General features: G+C 32.2%; 1 protein-coding gene across 1 annotated transcript in view; it reads left to right on the top strand.

Moving 5' to 3' along the window:
• The window catches only part of LOC128183652 (uncharacterized), a 266317-nt gene extending 246758 nt beyond the window's left edge, over positions 1-19559 (top strand). The window contains exon 9 of the mRNA XM_052852754.1: positions 17821-19559. Coding sequence (XP_052708714.1) covers positions 17821-18018 — 198 coding nt within the window. The 3' untranslated portion in view covers positions 18019-19559. The remainder of the gene's footprint in view (positions 1-17820) is intronic.
• The last annotated feature ends 783 nt before the right edge of the window (positions 19560-20342 follow it).

The following is a 20342-nucleotide window of genomic DNA, read 5'->3' as shown; positions in this document are numbered from 1 at the left end:
ATGCGTGTATCTATATATGTGAATAAATACTAATCAGTCCTCCTTTTAAGGTCATGTTGAATACTTACTTAAACGTGGGTGCATTGCCAAATATTGTGTGTGTCATTGAGATGGCGGCATTTCTTTGATGCCGGCAAAGCGACCCAGCGTACTGCAGGGGTACTTTGGCGGCACGTCTTTGATGCCTGCGATGCGACGAGCGTTTGAATTTTGCGAACTGCTGACAGAAACAAACTATCTATTTGTTATTAAAAAAGCCGCTATTATTTCTATATATAATAAATATAAAACGGAAAACGGTAAAATCCATCATTTTAAAGATGAAATCGTTAAACAAAACAAAATTGAGAAAAAAAACATCATTCGGCATGTCTTTGATACCGGCAATGCGACGAGCGTCTAAATTTAGAAAGCTGCTGACAGAAAAGAGCTCGATATTTGTACTGAAAAAAGCCGCTATTATTTTTAATTATGACAAAAATAAAACAAAAAACATTCAAATCCATCATTTTAAAGATGAAATCAGTAATCAAAACACAAATAAGAGAGAAAAAACATTCGGCACTCAAGGACTGAACCCGGGTCGTCTGGGCACAAGTCCAACACTCTAACGACTGAGCTACGCGGACCTTCGCTTCAGGATTTTGGGGTCCAAAATCTCAAGAATGCGTGGATCGATTTTAAAACAAATTTCATATTTAGAAGTTTTGAGGGCGTCTCTGTCAAATGAAATAATAAAAAAAATCAAATCCCAAAAATTGAAAAATTAAGGTTTTTCATTTCCTTCCGGTGACAACCGGAAGTGACGGCAGACATTCGGAAATGCGTAGTACACTGCGGCTGGACACTTTCTACCATCCCTGAAAATTTTAAAGTTCTATCTTAAACACCTTTGGAGAAAAATCGTGAACAAGCAAAAACATAAAATCTTTAATAACTCGGGACCGAAGTGACGACCCAAAAAAGCCCGTGCACTTTTCTTACAAATTTTGTCATAAACAAGATCTGAAAGTTTTATAAAAATCGGCTGAAGCGTTTTTGAGAAAACGTGGGAGAAAAAAAAAAGAATAATAACTAGACACGATCTCGTTGCGAGCAACGAGGAGGTCTTCCGTCCGATTTTTAGAAGAGGAAATGACCTTGCCTTTCATCTTCATCAACGAAACATATCAGGAAATGCAGATGTGATCTAAAAGAGCGATGGATGAAGGATTATACACCCCGTTGGATCCCTGATTTAAAGGACCAGCCCCATTTTATTTCATATCAAATTAGGTCTTTTGACCTAACAGGTCTAATGACCTGTAATAAAAAGAAACCGAAGAAAAAAAAGAGGGTCTGCCTTTGTAAACGGAAGACCCTAATAACAATAAGAATAGAAAGGTCGTCCGCTTAAGACGGAAGACCCTAATAATAAAAGACTGTTTTTGTCTAAATCTTAATTGAAGAGTGTTTTTCAACTTGTACTACAGTCCAACAACCCTTTTATGTTGAATATTTTAGTTAGAAAATTAAATAAAAAGGAGAGAAAGAAATAGAGAGAAAGAACAAATCTTGGCTCCGGGGAGATTAGAACACACAGCCTTTGCAGGTGTCTCAAAACATGGCTGACGCAAAATAATTCCCGTATTTGTCTTTGAATTTGGGACGTTTCCGCCCGGGAGAGGGGCTGAATTTTTGTATAAGATGAAAAACAACGTGTAAGATGTCTGACTATTCAGGTTTGGTAACAGTGCGAGGTCATTTAAAATATTGATGCGTGTTTGTGTCTGGAGGGGGGTGAAAAGACCCAATTTTATTTTCGAATTTATTTAATCAATTTCGTCTTAAATAAATTCGAAATAAAATTTTGAGGTGTGGATCTCGGATTCGGTTAACAACAATTAGGGGAAGTCCTAAAACAATAAATGATGCATTTTACCCATGTATTACGTGTATAAACTTCGGAGGTTTTTCTTAATCCCGACAGGCAACAGATTTTTATCAGTATATAGACATGCACAAAAATAAGAAAAAAAGTATACCATCTTTCATAACAATGACTTTTTAGCGTTGACTTCCAATCAGTTAGAAGACAATCATTAAACAATGCATTCAAAATTATTTGAATCCATAGACATTATCCCATAACTTGATATAAAATATGTCATTTTTTTGGACGCCAATGTACATTTAGCTTCTATCCACTTTACTCCGTGTTACCTGTACTAGTTCTTATTCAAATGCTAAAACATTTGTACTTTAGAGAGAGAGAGAGAGAGAGAGAGAGAGAGAGAGAGAGAGAGAGAGAGAGAGAGAGAGAGAGATTACAGTGTTTTATAATGTTCAGGAAATCAATATATAAGCAACCTAGGTCAATAAACGCATGTATACATGCATGTGTGTATCTATATATGGGATTAAATACTAAGCAGTCCTCCTTTTTAACCCGAGTAGAATAACGTGGGTGCATTGCTAAATGTTGTGAGCATACAGTCATTGAGATGGCTGCATTTCTTTGATGCCGGCAAAGCGACCCAGCGAACTCTAATGCGGTCGAACTGCATGGGCACTTCGGCGGCATGTCTTTGATGTCGGCGATGCAAAGACGGCGGAATTTAGAGAGCTGCTGACAGAAAAGAGCTAGAAATTTGTCCTGATAACAATGCCGTTGTTTTTTTTTTATTTATGACAAAAATAAAACGGAAAACATTCAAATTCATCATTGTAAAGATAAAACCATTAATCAAAACTCAAATAAGAGAGAAAAAAGATTCGGCACTCAGGGACTGAACCCGGGTCGCCTTGGCACAAGTCCACCACTCTAACGACTGAGCTACGCGGACCCTCGCTTCAGAACTTTGGAGTCCAAAATCTCAAGAATGCGTGGATCGATTTTAAAACGAATTTCATATTCAGAAGTTTTGAGAGCGTCTCTATCGAATGAAAAAATAAAAAAAATTCAAATCCAAAAAATTAAAAAATTAAGGTTTTTCATTTCCTTCCGGTGACAACCGGAAGTGACGGCGGACGTTTGGATATGCGGAGGGCACTGCGGCCGTTTACTCTCTACCTTCTCTGAAAATTTCAAAGTCCTATCTTGAATACTTTTTGAGAAAAATCGTGAACAAGCAAAAACATAAAATTTTTAATATCTCGGTACCGGAAGTGACGACTAAAAAAATCTCGTGTAATTTTCTTACAAATTTTGTCATAAATAAGATCTGAAAATTTCATGAAAATCGGCTGAAGCATTTTTGAGAAAACGTGGGAGAAAAAAAAAAGAATAATAATAATAATAGAGGAAAAGAATCAAAGCAATAACAATAAGGTCTTCCGTTGGAAACGGAAGACCTTAATAATAGAGGAAAAGAAACAAAGCAATAACAATAAGGTCTTCCGTTGGAAACGGAAGACCTTAATAATAGAGGAAAAGAAACAAAGCAAAAACAATAAGGTCTTCCGTTTCCAACGGAAGACCTTAACTACTTTGTTGTAACCACTGAATGGAAGTTCACCAAATAGTACATTTTTAACATTAAAGCCAACTCTATTTAAAGTTTTTTTCTATAAATATACATACTAAGATTATTCCATAAAAGAAGTGTTTCTGAACACGTCATAAATAAGTGCTGAATTGTTTCCACATTTTCCTTACAAAAAGCACATACATCATATGAAATAACATCAATCTTTTTCAAATAATAGTTTGTTGGTAGAATTCTGTGAAGAATTCTGTATTGTGGCCATTGTATTGACGCATCAGTAGTTGTCTTAAAACAAATTTTTTAAAATATCTTTCACAGAATCTTTTATATCTAAGTGAAGTGATAGTCCAGTGTTCCATTTTTGAATTGCCTTGGGAACAATATCTTTACTATTAATAAGTTGATGATACAAAACTTTGGAACATTTTTCCTTCAACAGAATATATTCAATATAAAAAGGAATAAATGGTGAAAAATCTTTACTCACATCAGATCTATTAACTGACATGGTCTTGAAAAACTTAGATATTGCACTGATAACACTATTAAATTGAATGGTACAAATATTTGTCAAGCTAAATTGCTTTTCAAAATCATGTTTTGATAAAAAAGTTCCATCATTATTCAAAAAGTCAATTTGAGATAAATTGTTTTATTACCAACACATATATTTGTATTGTACCAAACTGGCATAGAAAAGAGTTTTTTCTTAAATATTATGTTATCCGAAGCTTGAAATATTGTTAAGTAGGACTGAAATACATCTTTCCAGAAAACATTACTATGTTTTACAATATTATGCATATATTTGTCACCAAAATCAAGCATATTTTTTTGTAACCTCATTGCCATGGATTTCAAAAAAGATGTCCATCCATGGTTTTTTGTCCTTAAATAGTCTCCTAATCCAGGAGCATTTTAATGACTTTAAAAAAGTGTTAATTTCTAGCTTTTTAAATACCCCTTTTGAATAATCTTGGGTGATAGTTTGTCTCTTCAATTTGTCAATCTTTGAATTCCATACAAATTCATAGAAAAGATTACTTTAAAAACATAAAAGTTTCTTTATCAGGGTTTGGGAGAGAAATAAAAAGATGGTTAAGCTTTGGATAAAGTAATGTTTTGGCTACAGTTACTCGACCAATGGGAGTGAGTATTCTCCTGTTCCATCGTTGTATCAAGGCTTTAATTTTTGGTATTTGGATATCATAATTTAGGTTAACTATTTTTTCCAAATCTACAGAAAATTATATTCCCAATAAACTAAATGTTGTACATCCCCACACCAGTTTCCATTAAGTATGGTGATATACTTGCTTAGAAATTTTTTTAGCACCAATCCAAACAATTTTTGTTTTCGAGCTGTTGATCCATAGTCATGAGAAAGTAGAAAAAAAATCTACAGTGTCAAGTGCAGCAAAAAGTGAATTTGGTGAACCACCAAGTACTTAAGTATTATAACAAGTAATGTATCCTCTAAGGTACCATGGTTCCCGATAGCACAGTTGGGAAAGAAAAGGAATTACTTTCATCTCGACCTTAAGGTTATGCCTAATTGATCTTAGATACATGTACAAGGTAATTTAAAAAACATGGTATGGTAAGGGCGTAAATTCATCAAATCAGAGATACAGGTATGGAGTTGATTTAAAATTTTGTCCAATTTAACTTTTTTTATAATAATAATGACATATTCTTGGTATATCTAGCACATGTATGCTTTTAAGCATGCCTTATGCTCAGGTAAGCTAAGAATCCAAATTATAAGCATGGGCTCTTTCAAAGCTTTGAAATGGGTCCATGACTACTGAAAGCTATTATAGGAGGAGCCCAAAGAAAACATAAACTGTATCTGATCATTTCTTATTTTAAATGAACAAATAAATAAAATGAAAAAAAAAATATTGTCTAGTGAAGATCTTAACTAAAAAAAGTTTTTTTTTTAAATATACATACTGCTTCCAACTTTCGAACCTACACCTCTTCATCAGAATAAAATCAAGGTTTTTCCAATTATAAGAATTTGTTGTCATAAGCAAGTTAATTCTACCAAAATTGAGTAGAACTTACATGTATCTAATCCAGATTTGTGTATTTTGAAATATTTACCAAAAGAACATTATTATTTATTTTTTGTAAATTAAAGATTTGTCCAATCCGAAATATTGCCTAATCTGGCCAATGTATATGGAAACATTGATGTCCAGATTACACAAGTTCTATTATTTTTTCCCAAACCCCCATTTCATTGAAATAAGAACTAAAATAACAATACAGGTTTCTAAAAAATTTCAAAACTGCCACTGTAGTTTAATAAAAATCAGTTTAGATACACATGAAGCTTATAAAATAACAATACTAAAAGTGCATCTGTCTAATGGATACGGGCAATATAAAATCAAGGAAATGTTTTAATTGTTCATTTGAAACGTCTTCTCACAGTTGTTTATTTTATCAGGGATAGGATTTGCAACAGCATGTTTATGTACAGCAGAATACTTATAACGAGTCAACTCAGGGTCATATATTTTCAAACCACTGTAGCTTTAGTCTTGCACTAACAAACTGAGAATCTGCCTCTGAGCTCCCCCACTTGCAATACTATTGTATGCAGTAGTATCTAACATCTTCTCTGTTAACTTATCACCGCTGCGACCCGAGTTCAATTTCCGTGATCCACAGTGGTTGTATGTGATAACGTATGGTGGTCATCAAATTGGACACGTGGGTTTTCTCCGGGCACTCCGGCTTCCTCCCACATCAATGACCCCATCGCGCTAACATCCGTGCCAACGAGAGTTATTAATTTAAGTTGTAGAACTTGTTTATCAATCATTGTAAAATAAATAAAGTTCAGTTTTCAATCTTTTCTGTATCTGGCTCTGAATACAAGGCATTTCTAGTCTGAAACTGTTTCCAACATGTGATAATCCATCCTGATCTTGACTATTCATATGCACTTGTTCCTGAAAAAAGGGGAATATGAACTATTAAAACTATAAAGGATCACAAAGTGAATAGACTATAAAGGGTTAGTGGGTAGAAACTTTATGCATATTTTGCTGAATAAAACCAGAGGTGTTCCCTCAAAATGATTGAAACCTCAGCATAATTAGCAGAATAATCCTTAAGAATGTGTTAATATTAAAGTTCGACATAGTTCCTGATCATAAGAATTCTTTGATTGAAATATCAAATATGATCATCCACATGTGTTCATTATATGATTTAGTGTGGTCTTGCAAAAAAAAAAAATTCTTCCCAAATACTCCCTTATAAAACTATGATTCCCTATAAAGTAAAGTACTAATGTTAGCATTCTTTTATCTGATTAGAATGTTCATTTTCAGCTTCCTCCAAGAGAGATGAACCTTTCTCAGCATCTATTTCTACTCTAGAATACATATCCTTAGCCTGGTATGATGTAAAAGAGAGATTTCTAACTCTTAATTTACTTTAATACATGTACATGTATGATTTCAGAAATTGTGGTGACCCCTATCTACATTGTACCGTAGATTCACAAATAAAAAAACCTTTTGATAATTACATAAAGATGTAGTTTAAATGTTTGCCGTTCATTTAACTTGCAGTACTTAATTTGCTTGTTTGAAAGTTAAGTGCAGAAATCCAGTGCAGTCATGTAGGTTTGGGATAACTAAAGGAATTCCCGATTGCTGAGTTATGGTGCAATTAATAATAGAATAAGACATAATAAGACAGTTTCATTTAATATGGACCCAAAAATGTGTATCCCTGTTTCCTTTCCTCTGACACCGGTAGGTAGGGAGGGGAAAATTATTTTTCAAAAAATTATAAAATTTCAGAACATGTGCGAATAACGAAGAAAACAGTATATTCACAGTATAGTATGATGTAAGTTCATTAATAAGATCTAAAAGGACTATGTGCGGTATGGTCAAATATCTGCACCCGATTTCAACCAATTTTAAAATAGTATTGTATAAAAATAAAATCTTCACAAATCATTGTATAGAGGATGCTTATAACTTTAATGCTGATTTTAGTCACCATTGCTCATTCGCTGTTTATCTATGACGTCACCTAAATGACATAATTCCCGCAAAGTAAACAAATGAAAATTATTCTCACGTTTGCTCTATATTTTGCATTCGGAAAAATAGAGCGCAGGTCTGCCCAAGTGCTATTTTAACATATGTGTTTCTTCAGATGGTTATACATATTATACTAAAAATTGGTACTTGAGCACGACTGCGCTCGATGTTTCCTAGTCGAAAAACTATCGGAAAACACCCATAGTTTGCCACAAAGCATCAATTTATCAAAAAAATGCAACCTTCATGACGTCATTTCTATATTATGACGTCACTGTGGTGATAACCTTTTACAACTTTATTTCCAATATGATTTTAACTATCTTTCACCCTATCTTTAAAGTTCTTTCTAAAACTTTGATTTTGGGGGCAAAAATGCATAAAACCGCACATTGTTCTTTCCCACAAGGTCTTTGTGTTGTTATTGCATGTAATGTATCCTCAATTTGTGGTCATTGTACATGTATAGACAAACAAAAATATCAAACAAAAATTTAAAAACTTAGAAAAAAACTTATCTTATTTCTCAAATTTAGTGTTTTAGTATGACCGTTATTGGGTCATACTAAAACACGCCTGCCGACGCCTGCCGGGGAAAACACGCCTGCCGAGGGAAAACCACACGCCTGCCGTTTACCTGATGAATTATTTTAATATTTTCTTTGATATTTTATTTAACTTAACTAAATTAAGTATCATAATAACAAAAAGTTGACTTTATATTGATTATTTAGCACAAAATTACCAAAAATGTTCAATGTTGGTAAAGACAGATAACTCGTACGTAGAATTCATACGCCTTCCGATGAAATCTAGACGCCTGCCGTTTATTTGATGGATTATTATTAATGGGGAGGTGGGTAGAGTTACCCCCCCCCCCCCCTGGTAAAACTCAAATTTCTTGCGGAAGTGGGGGTGATGGAGTCCCCACCTCCCTTGGAAATTTGTTTTTATTACATACTAGTAAAATCACCAAAAATTTGCCTCGACATCCCCCCCCCCCGGACAAACCTAAATGCTACCCCCCCCCCCCCCCCCGGAAAAAAATATACTGGATGCACACATTTCGTGTTACATTTTAATATCATTGAAATCTAATTGTTATGTCTTTATTCATTTACTTGGTAAAGTTAAATGGAATATGAAATATTGTTTGAAAATACAAGATTATCAATTTTTGCGTTAGGCGAAAAGTTATGATATTGATTAATAGTATCCCTCTTTACAACACAGAAAGTTTTATTTCATTCTTATTCTATGATCATGTACACAGCTGACTGAAGAAAAAAAATTAATGAAAAAAATAATATCATGCAATAATATTGGTATTCGACAAGCGTAAAAGCCTACATACGAGGGTTGTCCAAAACGTTCGTGGACAATCGCGTTTTTGTCATTTTAAAGGGGGTTATATATACATATTGTATATTTAACTCTTTGTCATAAGATTTCAAATCAAACTTAGGTGGTTTTGAAAGTTTTTCATAGAAATAAACTAAAATTTTAATGTATCAAAGGGTCGCGGAAAGTACGCACGGCCCAGCGTAAAAATTGTTCGAACATTGTAATTGAGTTTTTAGATATGAGTACTTACAGTTTTTATAAAACATTTTAAAACTTCATTATTTTCTTTTGTGATGTAGACCGTATGCTGTACGTCATTTTCATACGTCATTTGAAACTATTTTTAAACTAGCAGAGGAGTTTTAATAGACATTACAGCAAGAACATGTCTTTAAAAACGCATGAAAATGCGACGTCAGCTGACCGCATGGAACAGCGCGCAAACATAAAATTATGTTGACTGAGGTAAAACACCGATAAAAACAAAACAAACGATGGTGGAAACAGGACAATCATCTAAATAGTTTGGGTTAAATTATCCACAAGTGGTAAAAGCGATATTTTGATAGAGTATGCGATTGTACCCTCTGACCAAACGGTGAATGCGGCATATTACTCTCAGGTAAACCCACGACTACGACGTAATAGAAACGTCGTTATAATTCAACGTCACACTGGGCCGTGCAGCCTGTATAGGCAATGTGTATATAATTATAACTCCAATACAAAAATGTACATATCGCTGATTTTTATACACATACATTATTATACCCTCTATTAGAATATTATAATACATTCCTGTTAAAAGCGCCATTATTTTGAATAAAATTACATGTGTCCACGAACTTTTTGGACAACCCTCGTATGTATGTTCCTTGGGCGTTTCGTATCTATAGACGTGTTGATAAATCTTACCTTGTATTTCTATCATAATAAGCTTCTGTGACAGGCGTAATAATCAAAATATTAAATTCTGATAGAAAACAAACCTTTGTCAGTCAAACTTAAAAGGAATGACATACATATTATATCATACTCGTATCACCCGACTTCATGTAATATGATGAATCAATAGCAGCAATAAGTAAAGTTCTGAACATAATTATAAGGCAAAATGTTAGTCTATATATAGCATAAATTAGTTTATACAAATAAAAATGACATAAATAAAATGGCAAGCGTGCATATTAAATCGACAGTCGTAAGATTTCTACATAAGAGTTTTCCCTTTATTTTTAAGCCCTTCGTATTTTTTTCCTTTTTATCTATATTTAGTACAGTAAAATAAAAAACTAACGTAAGAAAAATATTAAATCATCTTCAGGTAAACGGCAGGCGTATGGATCCGCGTATATTTACCCACGGTTTTTCTCATGTTGTGTTAATTAAAAAATGTGGTAAATTTTTAATTAATCTGATCATTTATCAAGTTAGAAAACATTAAATATGAAAAAAAAATTTAAAATCATCCACCAGGTAAAGCGGCAGGCGTGTACACTTCGCGGCGGGCGTATGCATTCTGCGTAAGAGTTATCTACTTTCCCGATTTTCACTAATTTTGTGTTAATTGATGAATTTAAAGTCAAGTTTTTATTTCTATTATCGTTTATTAAGCTAAGTGAACTAAAATATCAAAGAAAAAATCAAAATAATCCATTAAATAAGCGGCAGGCGTATACATTTTCTTGGCAGGCGTATGATTTCTTCGTAAGAGCTATCAGCTTACTCGATTTTTACTTATTTTGTGTTAATTAGTTCTATTATCATCTATTTAGTTAAAAGAAATAAAATATCAAAGAAAAAAGTATAATAATCCATCAAATAAACGGCAGGCGTCTAGATTTCCTTGGCAGGCGGATGAATTCTACGTACGAGTTATCTGTCTTTACCAACATTGAACATTTTTGGTAATTTTGTGCTAAATAATCAATATAAAGTCAACTTTTTGTTATTATGATACTTAATTTAGTTAAGTTAAATAAAATATCAAAGAATCGGCAGGCGTGTTTTCCCCGGCAGGCGTCGGCAGGCGTGTTCTAGTATGACCGTTATTCGAGCGATTCGTTCGGCGATAAATGTAAACACGATCAAATAAATAATTCCTTTAGGAAGTTTATATCGTTTATAGTTAAACTACTTGGAGTTATTTTTAAAGTATAGATTCTTAAGCATATATAGCTAGCTAACATTTATTAATATGTTCAGGTTAATATCGGACAGAAATATGTGTCCCTGTTATTGGGCATCGAAGAAATTATATTTAACGTGAATCAATGTCTGATTCTTGTATACATGTTAATCTTTTAAAGTGCCAAATTAGTCGTTTATAAATTCAAGCTTTTATTAATTTGCAGACTTTAAATGAAGTAAATACAGAAATCTATTTCTGACGTTGTCAAATGTTGCAACGAATTCTCGCAGTAACTCCGTACTTGCGTACGAATTGATAAAGATGTAACGCCGACATTTTTAGCGCGCATTAATGTTATGCACCGCGTTCTTGATTTAATAATTATTCTTAAATGGTTTAACTTGTAAAACGTATTAAATTGACATTGAAAATACATTGTTTAGCCAATTTTTGTTTCGCAAAATAACTCTGAAATTTATACTCGAATCTGATTGGCTACAAGATGCAGGATAGGATAGAACTTAACTTTTATATTTCTATCATGTATCGTGCATCCTGCATCCTATCCTATCCTATTCTTGTCAACTTTCAGGATAGCAGCACTGTATTAGTCTAATCTTTTGATCCACTTAATACCGTTATGTAAACAAATGGTAAAGGATCTGTTTAATGCTGAAGATAATTAAACAGGTTTTATGAAAATTAAAGCATTTATTGTAGAGTTATTAACTCATAACGTTATCAACTAACTGTAATATCAGGATTAAAAGTAATAATATACACCGTTTTTGTCATTTCCAATGCACAAGTATGTTGTTGCATTGCCGTATTTATAACCTCTGAACATGCTGAAGATAATATATTTGCGAGTTATGAATCACTAAAGTGTTAGTTCATGCAGTGAAAATGTCTTTCAAATTAGTTTAATATCATGTTTTTGCCAATTATGAAAATTTACACGATCGTTAACTTAGTAAACAGATACTTTCACTTCTCCGAGGAAATTCTGGCAATTACCGATCAAATAAAAAATTTGTTAGGGTCGGAGGGTAAGATGTAGAGTCAGTCGGGCGAGAGGAAACAGTATTATATATACAAATTGTTACCTTACCTTTGCTTTCACACCGATTTTGATGTTCGTTTGATACTGGTAAATCAAAATGATCATTGATTCATTCCATCTACTTCTAATATTAGAGTTCATTCATTTCTTCCATCAATTCTAGAGAGTTCGCATCAAGGGGGTAATCATTAGGTGAAATGCGAGGAACACGTGTATAGTGTTTCGGGTTTAACAGAAAACTAGTGAATTGTTTAACTTTTTTTATTCACTATTTCTGTAGCGTGCATTTTTGTCTAAAAAAACGGCATATAGCATAAATGTCAATCCTGTTGCGCCTCAGACAAATAGCGTCTAAAAAGAAGTCCATTTTACTCATTTTTATATATTTTAATGAAATATATTTTTATGAATAAGGAGATAACTATGTATTTTTTTAATGATAAATAAAATAAACTGATTGTTTTCCTTAATTTTATCACTCTAAAGATTGTTTAGATATTGTATACCCATCGATATTTGTGAAAAAATTGAAAATACAACATTTCATGAATTTCATGGTAACACGGTGTGTTGCTATAGAAACACGGGCGCAGTTTTTGTAAATCTTCACTTTTTTTATAATTTATTACCTCTGTACACAAAAGTGTGAAAAGTTCGTTCTAATTCGTGATCTTTACACTTTCTACGTTTTTAAAGATAATTATCAGTGGTTACTGACAGCCTCTCTTTAACCAATAAATATAAGTAACTAAGAAAAACAGGAAAAAAATCGAATTATTCTTGGTACGAGTTCCGAGGTCCGAATCAAAAAACTGTATCGATTTCAAGAACGACTTAGCAAATACAAATCCGAATGTGTAAAAGTACGAAATAACACTTATCGAAAAATTTTAGGTACGAGTTAATTAAACTCTGAATGTGGGATCAAAATTTACGGAAAAATCATTTTTTTAAACAACTATATCTCTGTAATGCATCGTTCGATTTTAAAATATATTTCAGTGTTAAATTATGAATAATAAGCTCTTATTTTCTGCTTTATGATTAAAAACAAATTATCGCTAAAAATAAGTTAAATAAAAAAAAATGTGTCCCTCTTGGCCCTTACTTTGAAGGGTCAGCCACTTTTTTTGATATAAAATGAAATGTCTCGTAATTATAAACATATTTTGTTCAACAAGTATTCACGAATTGTTAACAGTTTTTGAGATATCCAAACAACTGTGTTTTAGGGGCCGACCCTTAAATTCCCTACCGGAGTCACCAACACATTTTTTTTGATCTCATATTGTTTAGAACATTATCTTGAGCAATTTTTCTTCTACAATGCTTTTCAAAATATTTCTCTTTATCTATATATAAGCCCTCTTGGCCCCTAACTTGAGGGGCCAGCCCCTATTCTTTAATATAGAATGAGAGTTGAAGACAATTTTAACAACTTTTGCAATACAAGTTTAAACAAATTATCAACATGTTAAAAGGTATCTTACAAAACGTGTTAAAATTTTGCCAAAACTGTTGGTGCTAATTTTCGACCTCGGGCGAGCTTCGACGAGTGGGTCTTCCGTTAATGTTGAGAGTATAGCTAGAAGTACCCGTAAGAAGCAGAGTTTTGAAACCAATAACAAGAGTAACTAAAAAAATAAGAAAAAAATATATAAAAATTCGAATAATTCTTGGTACGTCTTTACATAATCCAAATGATTTTAAGTGCGATTTTACAAAAACCTTTCCGATTTTAAGAACGTCTTCACAAGAAAAATCCGAATGTGTTCAAGTACGACTTAACAATTATTTTTGGTACAAGTTAATTTTACATTTAACTTTGCGTTATTTTTTAAACCAAGAACGCGGAATCAAAATGTCAGGAAAAATCAGTTTAAACCCCAATTTCTCTGTAGTGCATCGTCCGATTTCAAACGAATTTCAAAAGTTCGTTGTTTTTGCTTAATGAATAATATTAAATAATCGCTTAGAAAAGAGTTTATTAAAAGACAGTAGCCCTTTTAGCCCCTATTTTTAGGGGCCAGCCCTTTTTACATGATATGAAATAAAAGGTCTCACAAATATAAACAGATTTTGTTCAACATGTATTCACGAATTGTTAAAGGTTCTCGAGATATCTAAACAACTGTGTTCTAGGGGCCGACCCTTTAAGTCCTTATCGGGGCCACAAAGAACAAAATTTGAGCTGCCATATTGTTAAGAACATTCTTTCTAATATTTGATCAAACTTTCGAATTTCTGGCCCCTTGAAACCCCTAATTACGTATTTTCACCAATTTCCTTGGTATCAAATTAAAGGTCTTGCAAATATAACCATATTTTATTCAACTAGTGTTCATAAAACGTTAACCGTTCTCGAGATATTTGTACATATGTGTTTAAGGGGCCGATCCTTAAACTCCTTAATGGGGCCATTAACATTAAATTTAAGTGGCATGTTGTACAGAACATTATTCTTAGCAACATTGCTTTTCAAAATATTTCTCCTTTTTCAGATATAAAAAATCAAACTTTTGAATTTCTGGTCCATTGAAACCCCTAATTACGTAATATATGACTAAAGTGTGGTACCTTAAAGATAAACAGCTGTACAGTGAACATTCTTGCTTCTGTAATTGATTACAAATTATTGTTCAGTAAAGAGTTATTGTAAGAAGACTTTAGAGCCCTCTTGGCCCCTAATGTGACAAGCCAGCCCCTTTTCCTTGGTATCAAATTTAAGGTCTTGCAAATATAACAATATTTTATTCAACAAGTGTTCGTGAAGTGTTAATCGTTCTCGAAATATTTGTACATATGTGTTTTAGAAGCCGACCCTTAAACTCCTACATGGGGCCATCAACACAAAATTGAAGTGGCATGTTGTACAGAACATTATTCTGAGCAACTTTTGTTTTACATTGAATTTCAAAATATTTTTCCTTTTTCAGATATAAATAATCAAACTTTTGAATTTCTAGCCCCTTGAAACCTCTAATTACGTAATATATGACTTACATATGATAGTGTATAGATAAACAGTTGTACAATGAACAACTTGCTTCTATAATTAATAACAAATTATTGTTCAATGAAGAGTTATTGTAAAAAGACTTTAGAGTCCTCTTAGCCCCTAATTTGAGGGGCCAGCCCCTTTTTCTTGATATTAAATGAAAGCTCGTGCAAATTAAAACAAATTTTGCATTACATGTTTTAACAAAATATTTATACATCGAAAGGTATTACAGAAAATGTGCAAAAATTTCGTGAACAAATTTGATGCTAATTTTCAGGTCCAGGCGAGCTTCAAGGCCTTTAGCAATTTTCATAATAAGCAAGGGGGTACAAATGTACATTTACAGACATTTATTTACAATTCCTGAAATTTTCAAGCTTCTATCTTGATTAGTTTCGGATGAGATGCCTGGACAAAATAACCCTTAAAAATTTATAAAATCGTCAATATCTGAAACCGGAAGTGACGTAAACAAAAAATGTAACAAAAAAACGTTTATCCCCGCCGATGTCCAATAAGTCCTGAAAATTTGGTGCAAATCGGGCGAATAGTTTTCGAGAAATAAAGCTTTAAAGAAGGCAGAAAAAGAATGTTAAGATTAATTATAATAGTACAAAACAGTCGAAAAACAAGAGGGTCTTCCGTCGGAAACGGAAGACCATAATAATAGTAAGAAACCGTAGAATAACAAGAGGGTCTTCCGTTGGAAGCGGAAGACCCTAAAAAGAATCCGAAGAAAAACAAGAGGGCTCTCCGTTGAACATCTAACAAAAGGGTCTTCCGTCGGAAACGGATGACCCTAATAAATTGTATTTTAGGATGTTGTTAATGCATCAGATTTTCCTCATTTTGCGCAGGTAAAGAATCAGCTGCCTTATTTACTGAAGTTTATGTCTGATTCGATATGTAAAAATTTCAAAATACAGGCGATCATTCCCGAGTTTAAAAGAAAATGAAAAGGAAACGACGTTGCAACAAGCTTAAACCAGCGTCACAAGTGAAAATGACAACGCATTGGAATAACAAACCTCAATTTATTTTTTTAAAAAACGACAACTATATACAGCCTACTCCGGATATATTGAAATTCAGGGGACCATGCAAATTATTTCAATATATCCGTATTTCAATATAAGCGAAATTGACTGACGTGGAGCCGCCATTTTTGAAAGTTCAATCCCGATGTAAGCATAGAAAACCAAACCCGAACAAATTATTAGATCATCATTTATCTATTACAATAAACGGATTACATGGAACATTAGTCCTTGAAAGTTTGATTTAAATTATATCCGAAAGTTTTGTAAGTTTCGTTTTGTTACTATCTTAAACCTCATCATAATCTCGGATCGCATTCTTTTAAGTTTTAGAAAAACGTTAGAGAAAAATCACCACACTCAAACACTTTAAATATTGCTGAATGCTGCTTGTTTATCATCGTAAGTGTACACGCGATAATCTCAAAATCCTTAGCTATTTCGAATTTAGGCTTTGTTCTTTCATCAATAACCATAACTAGTTTGTATTTAGCGTCCGGAGATAAGGTATTTCTTTTCCGTGGGGTTTCCATATTACGTCTAGCCTCAATACATCCGTATTCGTTAAAACAAAAAATTAAACAGTGAATAAAATTTACTTTTTAATAAAAGTATAAAAACACTCATGAAGAGAACTTATCAATTCACACCTTTGTATATCAACCGGTCAGTCTGGCATAATTACTGTCACCAACCGTGACGACAGCCGTCAGGGAGAACTTCAATATAACCGTTATAAAAACAACTAATTATCACCTTTGGGGACCGATCAGTGGCTTCAATATAAGCGATATTTCAAAATAACCAATTCATTATATCCGTGAAATCAATGCAAAGAATATGAGAGGTAAAAACTGGGGATTTATTTCTATTTCAAAATAAGCGGAATTTCAAAATAAGCGAGTTCAATATAAGTGGAGTAAGCTGTATTATGCATGTTTCAATAATTATTTTCAGATGTTAACTCTTGCACAACAAACCATTGATCTTTGTCTGGTTGACCCTTTTAACATGCATTTAAATGACTGCCTCAAACAAAGAACCTCGTTTTCGAGATATGGATACAAACCCAAACTTATTAATTGATTGAACCCTATTTTTTTTTCGTAATAAGCTCACATTTAAAACAGAATCGGCCCTTAATTTTTGTAATTTACATTTTCTTTACAATAAAGATGATGATGTTAAAAAAAAAGCTTGGTTTAAATAAATCAAGTGATTGTAGAGAAGAAGTTCAAAATGTATAAAGTTTAAAGATGGACGGACAGACGGAAGACAAGTGATCAGAAATGTCCACTTTAGTTTTAAGCCCAGATGAGATAAAAAAAAAATCATTCACAACTGACTCTGAATATTATCAAATTGACGTTTAAACATCATATTTTTTAAAAAAAATCAGTTCTACGTAAAATGAATGCATCGGAAAATCAAATTATTTAAAATATGTTTAAATGACTTCATTTTTAAGATATCAAATATAAGTTGTTTTTTCCCATAAGTAAACGGTATTTTAACTGGTCAAAGACAATTAAGGTCTTATCACATATCTATTGTCATAATGCTTAGATGTTCAAGTGCTCCTTCACTTTTCCTTGGGAGCTTCATACGTTATAATATATCTCGAGCTCGATGTCTTGAATTGTTATTTTATAACATATTCTAGCAATATAATACAATTGTAAATTTTATACTACATTTCAGATATTGTTCCTGTTCTTGGATATTAGTTACGAACATCTCATTGCCATTGAAAAAAACATGCCTCTAGACAACATGAATGGGCGAATTCGTTACACCGACTATTTTGACATTCTGAAGCCTTCGGATAGATTAAAGGTTATGGATATTATGTTCTACATGGCAAGAATTCAGACACTTGACTTTATACACCCATTTTAAGTCACCAAAACAGACCTACTGCAATACATTGACCTATTTCTGTCACATATGTGTTGATATAGTGTTATTATGTTTAACTTTTCAAACGCTTTAAAAACAAGATAATGATTCCCGTAGGAGAAATACTTTGCATACCGGAAATATTGAAAATCTTACAGGATTTATTTTCAATTTCCAGTAGGAAAATAAGTTTTTCCTACAACAAAGTAATTCAGACAGGTAGTTTTCCTACAGGAAATTAAGGATTCCAATGCGACATAACCAAACAACTGGTTTCCTCTGTTCCATTGTGGACCAAAGTTATCAATATGGCTGTGCTTTACAAAATTGAAACCACAGAATATTTCATGGTCTGCCACTAAATTTATATTTTATATCGTATTTATAATCATATGGAGTTTTGATCAAAACCTATTGAAATCTTAATTCCCATAGGAATGTCTTTAATTCCGGTAGGAAATTCTACATATCCTAAAGGAAAAATAATTGTCCGATAAGAAAATTTAAGCTCCTGTAAGAATTTATTTTTAAAGGTAAAAATTTTACCTGACAGTGAGAGACATCAAAAACAAAGGTGGTTATTTTTTTTTCTTTTTCTTTTCGTTTGAAGAGTAGTAATTTTGATTGAGAGTGTTTTCTTTTGTGGTAATGATGGATATTCATGCGGTAGGCTGGGTTTGAAGGTAATTATCGGTAGAGAATGTCAAGTAGTATTTATTCTGACGATTACGCACGATACAAGAGTGTTTGGCTTTTTATTTGTTTAAGAATGAAATAATTCATTGTAAAGATTTTGAACATAAAAGAAGGTAGCAAAATATACTTAATTGATGATGCACAATTTTATTGTTACTGGCAAGGTACTTTTCAGATAGACAAGACTTGAAAACGTGTTTTAAAAGTGAAGGTATTTTGTGATTAGCGACTACTTGTATCGGATGTCAATGCACAAAATATTAAGTATATATAGAAAAATTGGGTGTTGATGTTATGTCTTATTCGAGATGGAAGTACATTTTATATGTGTAAGAAACTCATTAAGCAATATTCTATCATATGGCATATTTGAATCTTTTATGCAGCTTATGCAGCTTAGAGGGTTAAAAAATGTTACCTTGGCAAAATTATCCCACACAGCTTTATTAAACTGATTTACAATAATTTTTCAGACCTAAACTTTCGCGCAGTAATGTTTTTAATTTGCTTTTTGCATATCTAATAAACTCTACCTTATCTCATCTATCTTGGTTGGTTCATTTATTAAAAAAAAAAATAATATATTGTTCATTTAATGTAGAATAATCTATCGTACAATGATATGATATTCAGCCTCTGGCATTGAATATATGGCATTTAAAAAACCTTAATCAAGGGCCTTTTTCAAGTATAGCAAATAAGGTGTATCTAAAACCGTGAAAGTACTGGGGTTTTTTGAATCGAAAAATTTTAACGAAAAATTACAGAGAGAAGTTGAAATAGACCAAATATTTAAAATTGTATTACAATATCATAGATAGAGATCAAAATGTATTATAAGTGTAAAAACGGGGTTGGGTTTATATATATATACTTTATATGTTTATTTAATACATTCGACCTTATGTTTATATTAAGATGTTTTGAAATATAATTCAAGATTAGAAAGCATAAAATTGATAACATTGTTTAAATTGTGTTTTTAATCTGCTTAATGTTAAAATTTTGTTTAGCTTGCTTGGGTGTTTATAGTAGTATTTGATATATATATATTTTAATGTGTATATAGTTCGAACTCGGTCTAAGATACATATTGTTGGCCATTCCGTTATACGTTTAAGGTATATTACAACACACTTTTCAAAAACAAATACGTACTAATTCTTTCAAAAAAATCAAATTACATGTACGCTTAAAATGGGATTAAAGTTAAGCTTTAACATGTATTCAAAAATTTGTTAAATTTGGGACCAAATTAACGCGTTTAAAAACGAATCATAGTACATTTTAATTGAACACCAATACTTTTTATCACTTGATTGCACATTTATAGAAATTCTGGAATAGGTTATCATTATAACATCTGTGCTATATTTTTATTATCATTTTTTATGAATCTTTTTTTTTTCAAGATATCATTTTGTTGCGAGTAACTCTGCGTAATCAGGTTTAGGCAATAATTGTGTTAATTAGGCTTTACAAATGTAATCAAAATTTAAATTAAATCTGTTGATTAATCATCATCAAACAATCATTTTTTATATTTATGTTCTTTCTATTTCTTATGAAAATTTATTGTAATTTAGACAGCTTCAAATTGAGAAGACCAAATGTACACAGTCTATCAA

This window comes from Crassostrea angulata, chromosome 5, assembly GCF_025612915.1.
Source record: "Crassostrea angulata isolate pt1a10 chromosome 5, ASM2561291v2, whole genome shotgun sequence".
In the NCBI taxonomy this organism is placed as follows: domain Eukaryota; kingdom Metazoa; phylum Mollusca; class Bivalvia; order Ostreida; family Ostreidae; genus Magallana; species Magallana angulata.
Note: the sequence above shows the minus strand (reverse complement) of the source record. Positions and strands in the feature narration are given on the sequence as shown.